At 42.1% G+C, this 19,452-nt stretch overlaps 1 protein-coding gene across 1 annotated transcript; it reads left to right on the forward strand.

Annotated features, from left to right (window-relative positions):
• Window positions 1-6,883: 6,883 nt before the first annotated feature.
• Window positions 6,884-14,341, forward strand: MEX3D (mex-3 RNA binding family member D). The gene is made up of 2 exons (XM_072113524.1): window positions 6,884-7,749; window positions 8,479-14,341. Exons 1-2 carry the CDS (start codon window positions 7,068-7,070, stop codon window positions 9,738-9,740), a joined length of 1,944 nt encoding a protein of 647 aa, XP_071969625.1. The 5' UTR covers window positions 6,884-7,067; the 3' UTR covers window positions 9,741-14,341.
• The last annotated feature ends 5,111 nt before the right edge of the window (window positions 14,342-19,452 follow it).

Raw genomic sequence — 19,452 nt, forward strand, 5'->3', positions numbered from 1 at the left:
TGGGTGAGAGCCATTGTTGGACTATTCCTTTTGTACTGCTACCCGGAAACTAAGGACATTATATTTTTGTTTTATGCTGAAGAAAGCTTCTTGAGTTCTTGTTGGTGTTAAATAAATCTTTGGACTTTTATTTGGACAAACCTGCCTGGATGTGAATATGTGCCAGACAACAAGTCTGTCTGAGGGGTCCCATTTCCCACACCATGTATTTGGTATCACCGCATCAGTAACAATCTACACAACAAATCATAAATCGACCCACTCAGTGAACGCAGTTAAAAAAAAAAAAAATCACCAAAAATGTTCATTTTCTATCAAATTGCTTTACAAAAAATGTTCTAAAAGTGATCCAAAAAAGATACGAGCACCCAAATGGTACCCCTGAAAAGAACAACTTGTCATGCACAAAAAAATAAGCCCAGAACCAGCTCAGTCAACCAAAAAAACACCATGCCGCTGCAAATGTGGCGTTACTAAAAATTTTTTTTTAATTCTAGATTTTCTTCAATAAAATTGGACAAATATAAATAAAGCTATGTAAATGAGGTATCACCATAATTGTAGTGATCCATAGAATAAGGATAATATATTATTTACGCTACTGTGATCGCCCCCCCCAAAAAAAAAACTGCTAAAAATCAGGAACAATTGATGATTATATTTTCTTCCACACATATTTATTTATATTCCAAGTGCTTTATCATTCCAGAGCCCTGCTTTATTTTCTGACTGGAAGAAGACTGAAGAAATCAGGTTGCCAGAAGGCCTATTATTTCTGGTATTGGCACCTTGACGGAAAGTATCTCAGGTTGGGTGGAAAAAAGCAGCAGCCATCAACAGAGATGATTTACTCAAATACAAGGAGACCCAACAGGAGGCCCTAGTAGCCACTTACAGCCCACAACAGGAGATCCTACGTCACATTGCCAAGGAACTCCAACCGAGTCTACATAAAGATACGAGAAAAGAAATATTTCCAGTCCCTTATCTCTTGTCCTTCTGGCAACCACCAAACCTGAAACAACTGGTTGTCCGGAGTGCCCTGAGACCGCCATCAGAAAATGGTACCTCACCCTGCCTGCACCCAGGTGTTAAACGTGCCTGCGCATTTGCACAGGTGACTTTGCATGACTTTGATACCTCAATCACAGCAGGTACATCAGATCAAGGGGACCTTTTCCTGCAGGTCCTCTAATGTGGTCTACCTTATTATGTGTCAGCAATGTCCAACCACAGGCCTTTATGTTGGGGAAACAGGCCAGAGACTCCATCAACGAATGAACTCACACAGATCTGATATTAAAAATGAAAGGAAACATCTCCCAGTGACTTCACATTTCTCCAGAGAGGACCACACTATGGAAGACATGCAGATTACTATTTTAATGGGACATTTCAAGACACAGAGGAAAAGGAAAGAATAGGAGTATAAATTAATGAGGAGATTCAACACCTTGCAAAGTGGTCTTAACATTCATGCCAGCTTCATGACCTCCTATGACCTGGAGGCCACAAGCAGATAAGAGCCAGGGCTCATGTGTCTCGCCTCATAGGTTTTTAATGTTTTTATTGCCATCCTGTTGTAAATAAGAGGTTTTTTTTAAATTTCCTTTGATGATTTAGTGTGTATAAAATGTGTGAATTTTTTGTTTCATGCATAACATCATGTCTAATGAAGAGAACTAGTATTCTCGAAAGCTCACCATCAAATATACTCAGCCTCAAAAAGGTATCGCCTGCTTTCCTCACTCTTCTTCTGCTCTCCATGGCTAACACGGTACAAATCTACACTACTAGCAAGAGCAGGCACATTCAGCTTAGAATGGCCAAGGACAGTAACTTCTCAATTTGAACCTCCTTTAACATCTCTCACAGAGAAATTAACACAGTTTTCAGGTTAAAAAAGGGTCAACAGAACTTGGGATTCCCAGCCAGTCTCCCATGCTGGTCCTTGCCAAGCCTTTAGCTGCATTGCTGCTGCGATCTGACGAGAGCAGGCACATTCAGCTTAGAATGGCCGTTGACAGCAGCTGTTCAATTTGCACCTTCTTTTACTATCTCATGGAGAAACTAACACAGTTTTCAGGTTCAAAAAGGTCAACGTAACTTGGGATTCCCAGCCAGTCTCCCATGCTTGTACATGCCAAGCCTTAAGCTGCATTGCTGCTGCGATCTGATGAGAGCAGGCACATTCAGCTTAGAATGGCCGATGACAGTAGCTTCTCAATTTGCACCTTCTTTTACTATCTCATGGAGAAACTAACACAATTTTCAGGTTCAAAAAGGTCAAAGGAACTTGGGATTCCCAGCCAGTCTCCCATGCTGGTACTTGCCAAACCTTAAGCTGCTGCACTCGGATGAGAGCAGGCACATTCAGCTTAGAATGGCCGTTGACAGCAGCTGTTCAATTTGAACCTTCTTTTACCATCTTTGACAGAGAAACTAACACAATTTTCAGGTTCAAAAAGGTCAACGGAACTTGGGAATTTCAGCCAGTCTCCCATGCTGGTACTTGCCAAGCCTTAAGCTGCATTGCTGCTGCGATCTGACGAGAGCAGGCACATTCAGCTTAGAATGGCCGATGATAGCAGCTGTTCAATTTGAACCTTCTTTTACTATCTCATAGAGAAACTAACACAGTTTTCAGGTTCAAAAAGGTCAAGTACCAGCATATAATTTATACATAGTTTCCTCATAATTGATTCTATTATTATATAAAGACCCCAAATTATGAAAGGGATCTTGTCAGCACAGATTATCCCAGTAACTAGTAGCAGTGCCTTGTGTAATCTGCACTAGTATTGCACCGATTCCCGCTATAAGTGCTCAGCTATGAGCCGCAATTTGGAGCCGCGGGATGTCAGCAGTAATCTACCTGACATCTCCAAGTTACACCCGCAGTCAGAGTGGACTCCAATTGGTGTTTAACCTGTTAAATGCCATGGTCAGCGCGACCACAGCATTTAACTTACCTGCCAGGGGTCTTTGCCCCACGTTCGCCCCCACCACACTCGTGCCGTCTTCGGGGGACACAGATTGTTCCTATATTAGCGCCTGTAAGATGGCGTCTATGAGTATTATCATTATCATTAACAAGCAATCACATGATTGCTTGTTCATGTTCCATGATGGAAGTAATAAAAAAGTAAAGAAAAATGTTATTCAATAAAAAAAATAAATCAATAAAAAGATCCATAAGTCCCAAAACATATAAAGAGACATATATAATGCACAAAAAAGTCTAAATCATAACACATACCCCACATATCACCGCGTCCGTAACAACCCATAGAATAAAAGTAAATAAATTTGAACCCATATGATGAATGCCATTAAAAAAACAGCAAAAAAATGGCAAAAATTATGATTTTTACCTATTTATTCCAACAAAAAATGCAATAAAAAGTGATTTAAAAAAATATGTACTCCAGAATGATACTGTTGCAAAGTACAACATGTCCCGCAAAAAAACAAGCCATCAACCAGCTCCGTAGCCAAAAAGTAAAAATGTTATGCCACTTGGAAGACGGTAATGCAAAAATTATAGATTTTCCCCACGTTAGGGTTTTATTTGGCTAATTTAGTAAAAATAATACAAAATATTCAATTATGGTATCCCTGTAATCGTATCAACTCATAGAATAAGATAACATGATTATTAGGTTATAGGTTGAACACCAAAGAAGAAAAGGAAAAAAATCCAGTACAGAATTTAAGTTTTTCTACTCCCGACCTCAAAAAGAAAGTTCATACATTTTCAACAATAGGGGACACCAAACCCAAAAGTTAACAATGGAAAAAAACATCTCATACCACAAAAAAAAAATGCCATCACATGGCCCCAATACGAAAAAGCTAAAATTTTATACCCTACAAAAGGGGCCAATGAGAAAACTAAAATCCTGACAGCTGCAGGGCGCTCCTTCCCTTCTGCCCCTCGCTGTGCACCCATAAAACAAGTAACGTCCACATGTGAGGGGTCTCTGTACTCGGGAGAAATTGCAGAACAAATTGTATGGTGGGTTTTCTCTTTTTATCTTTTATAAATGTGTAAATTTTAGGGCTGAATAATCGTATAACTGAAAATTTTGACAATTCTAAATTTCACCTCCATTTTGATTCAATTTTTACGAGGATCTCAAGGGGTTAACAATCTTCCTAAAAGCTGTTTCTGATAGTTTGAGGGGTGCAGATTTGAAAATAGGTTGATTATATAAGGGGGTTTTAATGCTAAATATTTAAAATTTCATTCAAAACAGTATTTATCCCCAAAGTAGTCGATTCTGGAAATACTGAAAAGCGATATTCCATTTGTAAGCCGTGTGACATGAAAATAAATTATCCAGACATTTAAAAAATTATGAAAATGTAAAGTTGACACATGGGAAATATTATTCAGGAATTTATTTAGGCGCTAAATCTATCTGCCTGATTTCGAACATGTCAAATTTTTCAAAAAATTCATCATTTTTTCTTTTTGTAAATAAACACAAAACTTATCAGGCAAAATTTACCACTAAAATGAAGTACAATATGTGAGGAAAAAACAATCACAGAATTATTTAGATAAGTAACAGTGTTCAAAAGTTATAACCATATAAAGTGACGCAAGTCAGAATCCAAAAAATGGGGCTGAGCCTTAAGCTATAAACTGGCCATGTCCTTAAGGGGTTAAGGGTGGCAAATGTAATTTTATTCCTTTAGTTACATTTATACAGCGTCACAAAAAATAACCTCTCTCAAAATCACCTGGATATGTGAAAATGCTCCAAAGTTATGACCGCATAAAGTTACACATGGCTTTGAAATATAGGGATTGGTCAGGAAGATGGTGGGCATTGCTTAAAGGACTTTTCAATACAACCAGGAATTGAGAGAACAGTGTGAGAATGTTCTTTACATTAAAAAAAATATATATAAGTTTCTCTAAGGGCACATTCACATGTACGTCCCCATAGACGGCAATAGCGGCGCAGCGCAGATGCGGTGCCACACATGTGTGGCATCGATCCGGCCCGCACACCGCAAAAAGATAGAGCATGCTCTATCTTTTGGCGTGTGTGCGGCCGTGCGCCGCTATTCTCTATGGAGGGAGGAGGGGCTGCCTCCTCCTCCTCTCCAGCACACGGCGGTATGCCCGCACGGCGGGCATACCGCTGTGTGAATGTACCCTAAGGCTACATTCACACGACCGTATGATTTCTCCAGTCCCGTATTTACGGGCCGTATATACGTGACGTTTTTCATCCGTATGCAGCATGTATGTAACCCGTATTTTATACGTCCCCATAGACTTCTAGGGCATACGGAACTGAAATACGGGAGAAAATAGGACATGCTCTATATTTTTAAACGGCCAGTATACGGTACGGTACAGAACGGAGTTAACAACGGCAATATAAATGGTCAGACCTATTGTCCATTGAAATGAATGTGGCAGTATGTAATCCGTAAAAAAACGATACGGATACGGCCGTTTTCATACGTCCGTGTGAATGTAGCCTAAGGCTACATTCACACGACCGTATGATTTCTCCAGTCCCGTATTTACGGGCCGTATATACGTGACGTTTTTCATCCGTATGCAGCATGTATGTAACCCGTATTTTATACGTCCCCATAGACTTCTAGGGCATACGGAACTGAAATACGGGAGAAAATAGGACATGCTCTATATTTTTAAACGGCCAGTATACGGTACGGTACAGAACGGAGTTAACAACGGCAATATAAATGGTCAGACCTATTGTCCATTGAAATGAATGTGGCAGTATGTAATCCGTAAAAAAACGATACGGATACGGCCGTTTTCATACGTCCGTGTGAATGTAGCCTAAGGCTACATTCACACGACCGTATGATTTCTCCAGTCCCGTATTTACGGGCCGTATATACGTGACGTTTTTCATCCGTATGCAGCATGTATGTAAACCGTATTTTATACGTCCCCATAGACTTCTAGGGCATACGGAACTGAAATACGGGAGAAAATAGGACATGCTCTATATTTTTATACGGCCAGTATACGGTACGGTACGGAACGGAGTTAACAACGGCAATATAAATGGTCAGACCTATTGTCCATTGAAATGAATGTGGCAGTATGTAATCCGTAAAAAAACGATACGGATACGGCCGTTTTCATACGTCCGTGTGAATGTAGCCTAGGCTACATTCACACTAACGTATGGGGGACGTATATACGGCCGACGTATATACGGCCGATATACGTCCCCCATACACTTCTATGGGCGCACGGCACCCTACGGGAGCGGTACGGTGCCGCACACGTGCGGCACCGTACCGTTCCGTACCCGGGAAGAAGATAGGACCTGTCCTATCTTTTCCCGTAATACGGCGCCGTGCGCCATAGGTTGCTATGGAGAGGGGCGGGGGTGAGCTGCGCTCACCTCCTCCTCCTCTCCCCGTACACTGCCGTTGCCCGCTACGGTACGGTACGGGCGGGCAACGGCAGTGTGAATATAGCCTTAACGGAAATCTACCACTCGAGTAAAAATAAATCACACATTCTTCACCTCGATGGTGCTGGTCTTCTTCTTTTATCTTAAAATGGTGACATGGCCTGAAAAAAAAAATAGCCTTCTCATGTGAAGTCACCTCCCTAGGTATAGGTGAGTATGTATAATTTACATTTTACTTGACTTAAAGTTGTAGATTTCCTTTCCTCTGTATTTTACAGAGTTACTAAAATCTTTTAATGCATCTTGTGAGTTAAGAATATTTTTTTTTTCAAACAATCAAAATAAGATCAGTTCAGCCAACGTATTAAGAGAATCTCTCCTATGCAGGTGATACGTCATAATTACGCGTCACTATTTCTGGATTTAGTGACGTCTATTGCCGGCCGGCTTTATCTGGGAGCGGCTTTTGCCACGCCTCTTTGCTTCCTTCCTTCAAGACTAGGAAGGTGTGGTCACCGCAGAGTAGGCGTTGTCAGTTGCTCAGTTCTCGCTGCCAATTGACTATCAAGTTCTACTGACAACACGGGAAGTTCTTTCAGTCTAAATCGCATCAAGGCAAGAGGAGCGAGTCCCGCCCATAGATCTATGCAGCTGCTGTGGGCTTTACCTTATGACATGAGCGCACACGCCGCGCACCAAACAAAGGGGGTGAGCGGCGAGAACGAGCACGGATCGAGAACGAGCACCATAGACAACAGCGGCATGGAGGAGCCCTGGGGGGAGGAGGAGCCGGGCGGAGGGGGCCCCCGGGGGCCACAAGAAGGAGACGCATTTGGAGAGACGGGCACCCGGGGGCAATCTCAAGAATTCTTCAAGCGTAAAACAGCGCTGGTGACCGGATTCCAGCCGGCACATTATGACGATGCCTCCGAAGCAATACCAAGCTCTGGCCCTGAGGGGCATTGCACGTATAGAAATGCCCCAGCAGAGAGCAGGACCTTAGCTGGGAAGGAGCTGGATCCTGCTGGGCACCAAGAAGAGCGCAGCCTGCGAACACCTGAGGATCTGCCCTCCGCTATGGAGCCCTGTCTTCCGGCAGACGAGGAGTTTCCTCTTGTGCTGGACCCGCTTTCCGTTTTGGGACTTCAGGATGATCTTGCTGATGATGAAGCTGTAGATTCTGGGCTTCCGAGTCCGGAAGACATCTTTGTAGAGATCACTGCTGACCAACTGCTTGGCACAGGTGTCCGCAGGAGAGGAGTCAATATGACTGAGGGGGTCCCAGTGCCCAGCTCCGAGCACGTTGCTGAGATTGTAGGGAGACAGGGTAAGTATATAACCACTTGTCCAGGTGGGTGGCTGTACTTCTACATGGAGTGAGTCTCTTCTGCCCAGGAATGTTCCCTTTCAGTCACTTCATATACCCCATAGACATAATTTTTGTAACCAGCTGAAAGCATACATCAGGGTGTAGAGACTGAGGCATTTTCCATACATCATTTTATAGAATAGATTGCTCTACCACACCTGTTCCTGCAGCTTTATGTTTTGTATTACATTGCTTTTACACTGACCAGGCGGGTTCAGGCCTGAGTTCCTTGGAGCATTGGTAGGCCAACAAATGCAACCCACACTGCTAGGGCTGAAAATGAGTAGAAGGAGGCAAAAAATCCTTCTGCTCTGAAGAAAATCGCATCCCGACAGGCCCTCGGTGATGGCATTACATTCATCACCAAATTTCTTCTGCCCCCAAACTACCCCTTCAAATCCTTTTTAGGTACCAGTTATGTGAGCATGGCTGTGGGTGATTTAAAGCTCTTGCTCTTTAGCCTGTATCTGTCAGTAATACACTGGCTCCCAAGCCATTATCACCAGGCACATCGCTACCTGTAAGTCTTTGCACTATATCTACTATATTGCATTATATACCATGGGCTTCAAACACTGTTTTCCTGGAAGATATACCAGTAATATTTGACACCTGTACACATACATACATACTTTCCCAGTTCTGTTCCAGAAGTCTAAAAATCTTGAACTGTTTTTTTTTTCTTAGGGTGCAAGATTAAAGCTCTTCGAGCCAAGACTAATACCTACATTAAAACCCCTGTACGAGGAGAGGATCCAGTGTTTATTGTGACTGGGCGTAAAGAGGATGTAGAGATAGCAAAGCAAGAGATCCTTGCAGCAGCTGAACATTTTTCAATTATAAGGGCCACAAGAAATAAGATGAATGGGATTCCAGGCTCTACACAAGGACCACCAAACTTACCAGGACAAACTACAATTCAGGTTCGTGTCCCATACCGCGTTGTGGGTCTTGTGGTAGGGCCAAAAGGCGCTACCATTAAACGAATTCAGCAGAGTACCCACACTTACATTGTAACACCCAACCGAGACAAAGAACCTGTTTTTGAAGTAACAGGAATGCCAGAAAATGTAGACAGGGCCCGAGAGGAGATAGAAGCTCATATTACCACAAGGACAGGATCGATGATAGATTTCCAACCGGATAATGACTTTCACTCAAATGGTACAGATGTTTGCATAGATTTGCTAGGGGGAAGTTCTGGCAGTTTATGGTCCAAATTGCAAGCTCCACGTCGAGGTTCCAGTGGATCACGAAATGACACTTTGCATAGCATATCATTAGAGAGTCCCTTCTATGGCACAGAAACCCAAGAACAAGATCCTGGAAGTCTATTTCAATCAGTTGGGACAGGAAACTTTATATTAGCGGGAGAAACCAACACAGAACAATCCAAAGTAGGAATAGAAAATTGTGATTTTGGTCTTGAGCGTCTTTCTCTGGATTTGAACACGTCTGCACCTTTATGGTCAAGCTTTGAAACAGCAAATGGACAGCTCCAGAACTTTAATGGTTGCCCAGCTCACAGGAGAAGTAGTGGGTTCAGTGGTTGTACAACACCTGTGCTCTCTCCTACTGTGCCCGATAATGGCATTGGCCTTGAGCATCCTTTGGCCCGCAGGATTCACAGTGATCCAGTCAATAGTAGATCATGGCTGCCAAACCAAGGATCATTTTCTCACAGTGCTGGTTATTCATCGTCTTCCTCTCTTCCCACCAGTTCATCTGTGGCATCTGGTTCTCCCACAGACTCCAGCAGCTCAGAGGGCCATCGCAAGAGTGGACGAGACTGTGTTGTTTGCTATGAGAGTGAGGTCATAGCAGCCTTAGTACCTTGTGGGCATAACCTCTTCTGCATGGAATGTGCCATCCGCATCTGTGAGCGAGTGTTGCCAGAGTGTCCAGCCTGCCATGCCCCTGCCACACAAGCAATACGGATCTTTTCCTAACTTCCTTTTTAGCCAATAACACTAGCCAAAGCTTTACACTTACTTGATTCAGTATTTTTTTTTTTTGTTTCTTTTTTTGCAACTTAATATTTTTAGTGGCTTTGATTTGGATCACAAAGGTCCAAAGGGGATAATGACATAGGGACATAATGCTGTTTCATAAACTGACCTAATAAACCACTAAAAGTATGTTTCCAAGTAGCTAAACAATTTTTTTTTTTTCCCCTGGCCCACTGTGTTTATATCACATGGAAAATCAACTTTGAAATGATATGTAGATTGGATGTATAAATTCTCACAAGAGTTTAGCACTTAAGTTAAGCTGTTCCCTGCCTCAGAATGCATCAGGCTTTAGGAGACCTGATTAGTTATTATTCTGGAGATTTCGCACCAAGTACAACAGGGTGGACATTGTGCACAAGGGAGAGCTTAACTTAAAGGGGTCATTAGATATTGGCCTAATAAAGCACTACCAGTCTGTTGTGAAGCACCTTAACACCTTTCAGTACATGTTTTTTTTTCATGTCCAAGTGTGGGGGGTATCATCTAGAAAATTAGCTGTGACGTGAGATGTAAAATGGTTGTATAACATCAAGGAGGCGGAGAGTTTAGCACTGAAGTCAAGTTTTCCCTGCCTCAAGGCGTTGCTATGTTTTGTATCCTGCCCCCTGTTAAGTGATGTCCCTGGATGCAGGACTGTTAATTACATTACAGAGAATGCTCTGAGGAGAAGAGAGCATGACTTTAGCTCTAAAATCTCCACCTCCACCAATCAATTTTAGATATCATTTCAAAGTTTATTCTCTAGATGCCGCCATATTGTTTGCCCATGAAACAAACAGGTGTTACTCTGCTTGAAAAGTAGTGGTTTACTAAGTCGGTTTCTGCTGACAGGTTCCTTTTAATTCAGAAACTTTTCATCTTTGTGCCTTTTTATACAATCAGTTTACATCTCCATTTCTTTTTTGTCCACTCTTGGCCTTGAAATAACCTTAATCTGGGTATTAAGGTGCTTTCGCAACATACAGGTAGTGTTCTATTAAGTGAGTTTATTCTGACAAGTTACCTCTAAGCTGAAAAATGGTTGAAACCTAGAAAATTGCTTGATATGCATTACATTTTTTTTTTTTTTAATAATGCACAGTGAAAAGAGTCTTTAGCATTCATAGGGAGTAAGGAATTTATAGTAATCCAAAATAATTTATCTATAGGTATACATAATGTCAAATTATTACTGCTGTCCATGAGTAGGAAATATGGGCAATTCGCACATTGGCTGGGTACACATCGGGCAAGTTTACAGCAGATTTTTTTGCTGCAGACCTTGGTACTGCAGCGTATATGAACATCCTGTGTGAGATGTGTTTAAATCCTAAATATGCTAATTGATCCACAAGTTCCTGGCAGTTAGAGGGTTGTCACTTCTTAAAACATTCCGTAAAATGTTGCACGTGTATGAATTCAATACCATATCTTTAGCCTTCCCCTACCTTGTATACAGTATTATAATTTAGCTGTTGTAGCTCAGTGTTAGAAAAACAGCCTGAAGAGTGACATTCATGTTGGTTATGTTGAGCTCTTTCGTTAAAAGGTTACATTTCATAACCACAAGAGGAAGGGAATGATGTATGTGGTTTGGCATTCTGTTTCTGGACCTGTTAATTCCTAAATTCATTTGTAGATCAGTATGGAACGCGAGTTTGATAATTGTTCTTTACCTTAGCTGAAAGGGTGTAGTTTCAAAAACTAGTATTCAGTATTATATAAAAGACTCAAACTGATCACCCTTTATTTTTTTGGATTTGCATGCAGAAACCGAACAAATCCCATTATAGTGAAATCTGTTCAGAGGTTTCATATACAAATGATACATGACGAAAATGGCCTTCCATACATGACATTCAATAGAGGCTGCTGCTAAATAAAATGTCTTCCCTGTGTACCATTATTTAGTTTCTGTTAGTCTCCCATTATTACTGACCAGGACAGTGGTGACTCCCAACACTGATTTTAACGTACCTTTTCTAAAATATTTAGATCACTCTACATGCTTACGAGTTGGTGGCACAGAGATTTGTTTGTCTCAGTTTGTAGCATAAAATTTCTAAATATTTGCAGTCCTAGTCTAAAATTATGGGCTAAAATATGAAGGGGGCCATGTGAATGGGTGAACTATGTACACTAGTCTTCCATAAAGAAACTGCATCTAACTGAGGCATCATTGCCTATAACAGTTGAATGTTGATGTGTCTTATCAGTGTCTTTTGTGTTTCTTACTATGTTAATACAGTTTTAGTTTAAAGTTTGTAGAAAACCATTTAGTAAGTAAATGCTTCTGAATGTTACTTTTTGTTAAGTTTCTAGGGCACATTTCAGTACAGAGTTTTAATTTGGAGTATTTTTGGTACAGGAAATCCATTTTTATTTTTTTTTACATTTTTCTAGGAGCAGTATTATGCATTTAAAGTATTTATTTATTTTTTTCATAAAATAAACTCAAGCTTCAAGGCAGTAGCCTGAATATAGTGTAGATGGCCTTAAATACCCTAGGTAGTGGGCTGACACCCGGGCCATGAACCAGTCTGCTGTGCTGTACAACTGGAATTTGGTGGCTCTGCATATAGTTACAGCTTCCATGGTTACGGTTCTTTTTTCTTGTGTGTACATTGATGAGGTCTTGATGGCCTTGTGTGGAAGGCCATCAAAATAAAACCCATGGCCAATCCCTTTAACAGTCAGCATAAGGGATGTTTACAATATATTAATGACTGCCATATTTATTTTTCCTACGCCTGAAGAACTGCTACACAAAGACTTTTAATTTGTATCCATCAACTTTGTTTGTAGTTCTGGTCCCTTGATGGGTTTCTGATACGTTTATGTTGTGGCAGTGTGGGGCAAAGCTCAACTTTTGCTGCAGATTTTTTACGCAATGTGTAGGAGATTTTCATTAATTTCATATACTGCACTGCTACTGTATCACACAGTGTATTTACCAGGCAGGTAGTATGCTGCTTGTTCACACATCCATAAGAATTCATCCTTCTTAAAGGGGTTGTTCGATGGTTTTTAAAATTTTGAAGATGGGCTGAGAAAGGATTGAAAAAAACCCCAAAAAAACCCCAAAACATTGTACTCCTTCCTCGTGGCTCCGGGTGTTCCACGACGCTGTCTCGCCAGTCCGTACCCCTGTTTACCCACCTGTCCCTATTCCCTGCACTCTATCATCTGCTGAGATATGAGGATGGGTGAGCATGGCCGACCACCTTGTTCCGTCCGGAAGCTACAGCTTTTGTGCCCCTGCAAACCAACATGGGACACCTGGAGCGACAGAGGAGGGGAGTACTATATATATTATAACTTTTTTTTTTTTTTTTTTTATCCCTCCCCATCCCACCTCTAGAATACTAAAAAAATCAGAAATCAAACAACCCCTTTAATGTCCATCCACTGTAGCTAGACATCAGGGCAAAAATGGAGCAGATCAGCAGCAGATTAAGGGCTAAATCATATCCTTGTATCCTAGACTTGTGTTCACATTTACCCTGGATTGCATGCGCACGTTTATTGTGGCCCATTTTGCAGACCAGTGGCTTCTATTAAAGTCTAGGGGGCTATGAATAAGCCCTGACATTATTTTTTCTGCAGGGTTCGTACAAAATTATTTGTCACAATCATGCAGAAAATGCTCCACTTTGGAATACTTTAAGCATAAAGTATTGCTTGATTAGTAGCACACATACTTCTTACCATTGTGCTTTTGCTACCATATCAGACTTCAGTTTTGACGCTACTGTTTTAACAACTTTCATTGACTTCATGTAACTACATAATTTTCATTCTTATTTATAATTTTTATTTATCAAATCAAACTTTCATTTGTCTACCAGTTGTATGCTGATTAACATAACCTCATTGAGATGACCACTTTGTCCAGTTGTTACACTTTCTGTGTTGCCTTTCATAAGTCCTTAGTTTGCAGGAGGACAAACCTACCTAGATGAAAACTTATATGGTTAAAATTCACATTAAAAGTGACACATTGAGGCTTCCATAATGAAACTATTGTTAATGGGGAAAATGTGAAAACCTTGGCCATAATAACCAGGTAGATTGTAACACAAAATAATCTTCCCATAAAATAAAAACAGTGACTATGTTAACTGCAAGGTTCCAGGTACCTTATTTTCCATTTTTCCTAGTATTTTGTTTGTTTTTTTTTTTTTCCTCCCAATTTTTGAAGTTTTGAGACGCTAGGGCCCATGTTTTGCAGTAAATCTGGAAAAACCTGCATTCCAATGTAAATACTTTTTAAGGACCTAGTTATAATAACTAGATTTGTTATTTATATATTTGACCCTCACCTTAACTTGGTGAGGTTTGGCAGCACATTATTCCTCAGGTGACCAAAGCTCATGAAAAGAGGTCCATAAGTGAAATGTAATTTTTTTCTGTGTGTGTGTGTTTTTTTTTTTTTTGTTTTTTTTTACACTATTATTGGGGGTTATTGGTATAATAAACAATTTTTTTATTTTAAAGAGTATTAAACAATGTTTTAATCACGAATCTATTTACATATACAGTACCAAAATGGGTGTTAATGGATAACAAAAGTTTTTATTTTTTGTAATGTAAAACTTTCTTTAATAAAATACAATTTTTATATGAATTGATTCATGTTTCTGATTTTAAACTCTTGCATTTGCACTTTGTTATATTACATACAATGCAGCTTCTTAAATGATGGAAGCCATGACGGGGTTTTTGCTTTTTAAAGGGGTTTTCCTATGAAAGAAGGTATTCAAATTTGAATCCCCTAGTGATGTTTACACAATAAAGATCATCTTTACAATTTTACTCAATTTAATTGCTGTTTTAGCTCCTATAACTCAGTGATGGTCAGTGTAAAATTCCGGAGTGTATGTCGGGACTCTAAGCAGACACTTTATGATCTCTAGTGCTGTGAGCTGCTGTGTGCTGACAGGGTACATGTTTATCTAGCTTCTATCTAGCTATATTTAGCTTCTGAACATTCTACTAGTATCTGACACCTAGAAGAAGAGAGACGAGACGTATCGGATGAGAGACTCTGTGTGATAGTGATGATAGTGTGTTAGGACATCTGCAGTTCTCTTAATTTGACGGTCATTATCTTTTATTTCCCCTTCATCACGACGGCACCACCAGAGAGATGGGGATCCGCCCTCCAAGGACAGGAAACCTGAGCATAAAAAGAGGCTCCTCCTACTCCACCTCAGATTGGTTTCCTGTCCTTGGAAGCACACCGTGATGAAGGTGTCCCTGCGGTGTCTCACTTACTCTTCTCCATGAATGGAGTGTGGGACGCCGTCAGTTCTATCCTCCGGTGTGGGGATGAGGATCGTGGCGCTTCCTCCCTCTGTACGCGCAGGACCTCGGCCGGAACTTTGTTTCTAGGACCCGGCGGCTGCTGACAGCGGGGGTAAGTGGAAAGCGCGCATCGGAAGTGACGTGTAGTCACTTCAGGTTTCGGCTACAAGCGAAGTGGCGCTCGGAGAGAAAAATATGGCGGACCGCATATACTATAAAGCGATGGGGCGCCTTTACTGTATTTCTGCAGGGAAAAGTATTTTTGTCTTAGACCATTTTTTGTTTTCCCCTCATTACTGGCTGTTCTGACCGGAAGTAGGGTCAAAGGCCACCCCCACTTGGCGGGAGTTCTAAAAATGGAAGAGGAGGACGGCTGAGTGCTGGTAACAAGTCAGTTGTGCAGCATGGCAGACAAGCGAGATCTTACAGAGGCACCCAGGACTCCAGCCCTGATAACTATACTGCAGGGCGGTGAGTGGTTTCACTTTTTTTGTACTGATCTTATAACGGGTGTTATTGTTTGCCTATCTTAGGGAGAAGAGGGGCCTAAAAAGGCTACCCGTAAGACGCACCATAGCGAGTGTAAAATTTGCGCTCATAAACTCCCTTCCAGTTATGAAAAAGCTACCTGTAACACCTGTATTGGCAAGATCTTAACTGGGGAATCTGCAGTTTGGATGGAATCATTAAGGAGTGTGGTTAGAGAAGAAGTTCAAAAGGCCAGAGAGTTGTCATATCCTAACTCCCCCCCCCCCCCCCTCTCACTCAGGAACAGGCGGGCACCTCCGCGGCAGTATATGTCAGGTCAGGATCAGAGGAGGAAGGTGTAGCCTCAATTAGCGATTCAGGTTCCCTGGCATCTGAAACAGAGCAGGTAGGACGTCCTCTATTTAATATTGACAACTCTGATCACCTTCTTAAACCCCTTTCGGATGACTATGGACATTGAGGACAAAAAGCAACCTAAGTCCGTTCAGGATATTATGTCTGAAGGCCTTAAAGAAAGAAATTTTCTTTTCCCCTTCATGAGACAGTGTCATCCCTGTTACAGAAAGAATGGGAGAAACCAGATAAAAAGTCGTATATTCCTAGATCAGTCAAGAGGAAGTATCCCTTTGACTCAGATGTATCCAGTACATGGGGCTCTGCCCCTAGGGTGGATGCGTCTGTAGAAAAGGTCAGTCGCAGGTCATCTCTCCCGTTTGAAGATCTAGGTTCCCTCAGAGATCCTATGGATAAGAAAATTGAAAGTTTCCTCAAAAGGTCTTGGGATTCGGCTACCTCGGCCTTTAAGCCTAATATTGCAGCCGCTTGTGTTTCCCGTTCTATGTTGTTTTGGTTAAATCAACTAGAAACTGATATTTGAAATAAGGTGCCGAGGGATGCCCTAGCCTTGTCGGTTTCTAATGTACAGAAGGGAGCCGTCTTTTTAGCAGACGCCTCTGTCGATGCCCTTAGACCTACTGCTCGTTCATCAGCATTGTCCAATTCTGCCAGAAGAGCCCTCTGGCTAAAAAACTGGCCAGGGGACATAAAGTCAAGAAATATCCTATGTGGAATCCCTTGTGACGAAAAGTTGTTATTCGGGAAAGTGTTGGAAGAGTTATTGGAAAATGCAGGGAGAAGGGAAGCAGAAAAAGGAATCAGAATTTCAGACCCTTTCAAAAGAAAAGAGGACTCCTGTTTAATCAATCCAGAGACCCCAAGCGTCAAAGGCCAAATGCTTTATGACGCCAGGGCCCCCGTAGGGGGAAGACTGGCCCACTTCTTCAAAGAAGTCGGAGATATCAGGGAGCAAGTGGGTGTTACAGACAATTCAGAAAGGCGTCTCGATGGAATTTCTCTCTCCTCCCCCCTCTCGATTAGTCATCACATATCCCGCGTCGAGAGAAAACAGAGAAGCGATGATTACCGAGGTCCGGACCCTGGTCCAGAAAAAGGTACTATGTCAGGTTCCTCTTGCCGAACAGGGCCAGGGATTTTACTCAAATCTATTCCTGGTAAAGAAACCGGGGGGTTCGTTAAGGGTCATTTTAAATCTAAAACCTCTAAACAAATTCCTAGTTGTTCCAAAGTTCAAGATGGAAACCCTGAAATCAGCAGTAAATCTATTGTTCCCCAATTGCTTCATGGCTTCTATAGACCTATCCGATGCGTATTACCACATCCCCATACATCAGGACTTTCAGAGATACTTAAGGGTGGCCATTCAGGTAGACTCGGAAGTTCATCATTTTCAATACAGAGCACTACCATTCGGGATCACTATTGCCCCAAGAATCTTCACAAAGATAATGTCAAAAATGGCAGCCCACATACGAGAAACACAGGGATTGTTCATACCATATCTGGATGATTTCCTACTGGTAGGGTCATCGAGTCAGGAGGTACAAAGTCAACTATCCAGGGTTCTTCAGATATTGAGGAAATTAGGATGGCTGATAAACAAAGAAAAATCATCTATGGTTCTTACAACAAGAAAGCTCTTTCTAGGAATATGGTTAGACTCCCAAAGACAGAGGACCTTTCTTCCAGTAGAAAAAGTAGAAAAAATAAGAACACTGGTGCTAGAAGTAAAACAAAACTCCCCTGATTTCATTAAGAAAGGGTATGTCTCTTCTGGGTCTTTTTTTCAGCTGCCATCCCTGCTGTCCCTTGGGCTCAGTTCCACTCAAGAAGTCTACAGACTTTTCTTCTAGAAAAGTGGGACAAGGATCAGACCTCCTTAGAAGTAAAAGTTCACCTCCCCATAAAAATGTTAAACTCCCTAGATTGGTGGTTAAACATAAGGAATCTAGAGGTTGGTCTTCCTTGGAACCCCAGTCAGGACAGGCTAATCACTACGGATGCCAGTCCGTGGGGGTGGGGGGCTCATATGGAAAATCAGTTTTTCAGGGTACTTGGAACATGGCAGAGAGGGACCTGTCATCAAACAAAAAAGAGCTATTAGCAGTCTTAAAAGCCCTGATGCAAGCACTTCCTCTATTACAGGGACATGGGGTGGCTGTGATGTCGGACAACACTACAACCGTTGCCAATATCAACAGACAGGGCGGCACAAGAAATTCAGACCTTATGTTCATAGCCACTCAGATCATATAAGAGGTGTAGAAAATGTATCGGCAGATTTTTTAAGTCGAGAGACCCTATATCAAGGGGAATGGGAACTGAGCCAGTCAGTATTTCGGAAGATAGTCAGGCTTTGGGGGATGCCATTGATAGATCTTTTTGCCGCAAGGAGAAATCGCAAGGTGGATTTCCTCAACAGGGCAGACCTTCCTTTAGCTGTGGACGCTTTTTCTCAAAAGTGGGACAGTCCTCTTCTTTATGCCTTTCCTACCATGATTCTCCTGCCCAGGACTATCAGGAAGATAATGTGATAGAATATGGCAAGAGAGGACAGGGGGAAAGCGCTAATAGTGTTACACCTTTTTTGAAAATATACAGGTTTAGGTGAAAATTGTGCTCACCGTGTAGAGTTGTGCTTGGATAGGCACAACGCTATAAGATGTTAGAGGTTAGATGGCAAATGGTCTGGTGCTGCCTCCCGGTGGAGGATCTCCTGTGTGGTATAGCCGTATCACTCAGGAATTTTGGAAAGTGGAGTTATTATTTGTGATTCAACCAGATGGCGCACTCAGAGTGTGATATAATTTGGTTTATTAAAGATCTTAAAACACAACGCGTTTTGAGGTTACAGTACCCCTTTATCAAGTGTACAAAGACTGTATAGAACAAACAGTGACAGGTAGAGAGATCGATTTTCCATCCACCCCCATCTTCTACCATTTACCCAAAATTCATAAAAACCAACAAAACCCACCCGGACGACCAATCCTTTCTGGTATTTCATCACTCACCTGTAACCTGTCCCATTATATAGATGTGCACCTCCAATATTATGCTCAAAATTTACCCTCCTATTTACGCGACTCCACCAGCGTCCTAATCAGCCTTCAAAATATCATCTGGGCGGGGGCGTGGCTGGAGCTCAAGGAAGATGGCCGCACACTGAGAGAGCTCTGCCACCCCTGTGCCTGATTCAACCCAAAAGAGAGGAGCTACCCTGGCCCCCAAACTTAGCAAAACTCCTGGAAGGGGAGTGAAGACCCCTGGACCAAAACCAGCTGCAACAGGAGGGAATATGGCACTTACCCGGTACCTCCGCTCCGTTCCCGCCACTGAACCACCGGCGGGGCCTGCACCCAGTAGCAGGATGCCAGCGAAAATGGCGCCATCAGCTCCTTCAGGGACCAAGCTGTCGCCCACAGCTCCTGCAGGCAAACGCAGCTCCACGGACGCCACCGTGCAGCCGCCACAGGTACGAGGCCATGTGAATGCCACCCTGCGCCATGCGGTCTCC

The sequence above is a fragment of the Engystomops pustulosus genome, chromosome 1, assembly GCF_040894005.1.
Source record: "Engystomops pustulosus chromosome 1, aEngPut4.maternal, whole genome shotgun sequence".
NCBI lineage: Eukaryota > Metazoa > Chordata > Amphibia > Anura > Leptodactylidae > Engystomops > Engystomops pustulosus.

Bases quoted from the DNA above. Each gene is read 5' to 3' on its own strand.
- MEX3D (XM_072113524.1), top strand. From the start codon at position 7,068: ATGCAGCTGCTGTGGGCTTTACCTTATGACATGAGCGCACACGCCGCG. The intron at 7,750-8,478 runs GTAAGTATATAA...TTTTTTTCTTAG, and splicing joins TGAGATTGTAGGGAGACAGG to GGTGCAAGATTAAAGCTCTT.